Source organism: Rhagoletis pomonella, unplaced genomic scaffold (assembly GCF_013731165.1).
Source record: "Rhagoletis pomonella isolate Grant_MI unplaced genomic scaffold, Rhpom_1.0 Rhpom_scaffold_00010, whole genome shotgun sequence".
Taxonomy (NCBI): domain Eukaryota; kingdom Metazoa; phylum Arthropoda; class Insecta; order Diptera; family Tephritidae; genus Rhagoletis; species Rhagoletis pomonella.
The window spans coordinates 11,993,139-11,996,411 of NW_023458564.1; the positions used below are offsets into that span (position 1 = coordinate 11,993,139).

The following is a 3,273-nucleotide window of genomic DNA, read 5'->3' on the forward strand; positions in this document are numbered from 1 at the left end:
TCAGAGGGATACTTAACTTCCTGTACTTTCGACTATCTAACCGACAACTTCGATACGCGCCTATTTGTTGGCACCATATTCACCTTCAGCTTCGTGTGTCCGACATCGATGATCGTCTACTATTACAGTCAAATAGTCGGACATGTATTCAGTCATGAGAAGGCACTACGAGAACAAGCTAAGAAAATGAACGTCGAGTCGTTACGTTCGAATGTAGACAAGAATAAGGAAACCGCCGAAATACGTATCGCTAAGGCGGCTATCACTATCTGCTTCCTTTTCTTTGTATCTTGGACACCATACGGCGTTATGTCACTGATTGGGGCATTTGGTGACAAGAGTCTACTGACGCCCGGTGTTACCATGATACCGGCTTGTACATGCAAAATGGTCGCCTGTGTTGATCCGTTCGTGTACGCCATTAGTCATCCGAGATATCGAGCGGAGTTGCAGAAACGTTGTCCTTGGTTAGCCATTAACGAAAAGTCGACAGAAGCCTCGACAGCTGCTTCGACAACCACCGAACAACAGCAGACGTCGGCAGCGTAAAGTTTCGTTCCAGACTGTTGATAGTAATGCTGTGGCTTTAGTTATTTAGTGGTTAAGCAAGATAGCGTAAACTTCTTAGTTACATAGATTAGCAATTAATTTACTTAAATTCATATGGACTAACATGTATGTATGTATGCATTAAAAAGAAATTTAGTTTAGTTTTAATTGCAATTTTCTTCGGCACACAAAAGTTGACGATTCGGCTGTGGACACGGACTAGAATTTTGACTAATTCAAAACGAAGGCAATCGAACCTAGTAGCTATGCGACAAGGCGAAACGACTTATTGAAAACATGGGAATTTAAAAGTGCAACAATGCGTGGATGCTTTAAGGAGCTGCATTGTTCACAAAAATCAATATAAAAAATATCTTCAAATTCGCCACAGTCAAGTGGGTACCTTAAATGTGAATCGAGTAGGTTTAATAATAAATGTAAGCGGAGTTCGGCTGTGGGAATTCCAAATGAGAAGTTATTTATTGTTCAGTTGTAGCAACATTTTTAATTTGATATTTATTTTTGAAGTGAAAACCTTAAATAAATACATATGTAGATTTTTATTGCAATTAAAAATATACCGTTAAATTTTCTTCTTTTTTGTGGAATACATACGTATTCTTTACATACACCTTTGCTCGTTTTAAGGGACAAACTTTCACTATCCGTTGTGAGATACATATGTATGAATGTCTAACGTTGAATGTTCCGCAAATGACGGAAAGTGACACCGTCCGATTTCTGGAAGGATATACAGTTACTCGCCTCTTTGGTTGTTATTTTATGGGGAGCCTTTTCATGGCAGAAATGAAATCGAATGTTTGTCTTTTTTGCCGAGGGGCGATCCTTGCATTTTTTTAAACACACCTCCGAATATCAGATGACTTTATAAGACTTTCAAAACTTGATTTCGACTGAGAACTTCTCCTAAAATGTAGCAGCACATTTCCTTAAACAACTACACAAGCCATAGCTGACGTCGAATAATTCGGCGAAGAGAAAAAATATTTGATATCGGCCGGAAAATCCGAATTCATTGAGTACAGTAACTATTGAACTCTCTCAGTCAGATGACAAGATCTTTCAGTTTGAGCGGAGAATATGTTTTCAATAAATTACAAGTAATAAAATGATTCGGAAGAAATCAAGCAAAGCGCATAAAGCTACTCTGCAATCACTGTGTCGCAAATAGGAGTCAAGATTTTCTGGAATTTGGCTAGATTAGATTAAAACAACTTTTGTCTGCTTTCAGGGTTAGAAACACCTTCGTGCTACCAAATACTGCTTCAGACATAATTTAACGACATAAACATCAGCCTTAATGACGGATGTTACTTGTCCAATTTAGTAATAATTATGATATTTTCGCGCCTATACTCTTGCTGATTGTTTGGCCGAGCTTCTCCTCCAATTTGTGGTAAGAGTTTTGATGTTATTACTCAATTGGGGGGACCTACAATTTTACACAGCCTCCGAACGGCTAATGCATTTTATGAGAAGCTTTTTTCAAGGCAGAAATGCACTCGGAGGTTTACCATTGCTTGGCTATGGGCGACGGCTATTAAAAAAAAACCTTTTTCAAGAATTCTTTCTAGGGGTCATTCCTTGATCCTGTGGAGTGGTAGTGCGCACTTCTTATCACCCGGCTACAGTGGCCGCCGTAGTGTACCATAGTCCCCTGGCCCGGCGTCGTGTAAACAAAATATGGGTTTCTTTCCTAGAGTTTGATAGTTCATAGCACTAACTGGTTCTGTTTGGGAAAAAATCCTTTAAGCCAGCAGGTCCACGAAGAAAACGCGCAGAGTCTCTTCTTGCTCTATAAGGCTGATAGTAGATGGATGTACTCGCTTCTTAATCCCCACATTAAAGCAATAGAGCCTTCCTCGCTCTGAAAAACATTCAGAGGAGGTAGGTTAGGTTAGACTATCTTGGCTGCCCGCATAAGAAAAGAGCCACTTAGGCCACCATTAAGCCATTGTGATGCCATATTAGGGACTCATTACTTCCCTCCTCCTACCTTACAAATAGCACCAATTTCTAGCTCTGGTGAAGTGAAGAAAGAATAGAGGAGGAACGAGCTCTCGTCAAAGCCGGCCAGTGGTCATCACGGCTGCTACGACCGTAGTCATTTGACTCCGACCCCACTCTCGCAGTGTGGATTCCCATCAGGCAGTGCCCAGTGAGAAGTCCAACTACATGTTGGAGCAGTGGTCGCTCCAAGCGGAGGAGAGGACGAGATCTACGCTTATCCAACGTAGGCCATATATATCTTCCTGTGCTCCGCAGACCATCTCGTATCTTCCCTTTCGAAAATTTATTTTCCAGATTTTGCAGGAAGATAGCGGAATTCCCGCATCACGAGCAGTGCTGATTGCAGACAGTAAGATTACTTTCCTTGCTAGTTCATCTGCAATGCATTTGCCCGGTACATCTTTATGGCCAAGCAACCATACTACATAAGTATCGTAACTCCTTGGCAGCTAATTTAGAGTACGTCTACATTCCATAACATTCCTCCATGTAAATTTGTCACAATTAAGTGCTTTAATAGCTGCCTGGATATTAGAAAAGATAGTTACTGCATGTAGATTAATAATAATGTTACTGCAGCTTGAAAAACGCTACAGAGATCTGACAGACGAAAAACTACGACTAAGTGAGAGTTCTTGCGAGTATACCCCACTCCTACCTTCATATCGAACTTGAAGCCATCAGTATACATAG

General features: G+C 40.8%; 1 protein-coding gene across 1 annotated transcript; it reads left to right on the top strand.

The window, feature by feature from the left end:
* LOC118746046 (opsin Rh4) lies at positions 1-1,125 on the top strand (the record flags this gene model as incomplete). Its single annotated transcript, XM_036479775.1, has 1 exon — positions 1-1,125. A coding segment is annotated over one exon (549 nt), but the record flags the coding sequence as incomplete, so codon positions are not given.
* Positions 1,126-3,273: the final 2,148 nt, after the last annotated feature.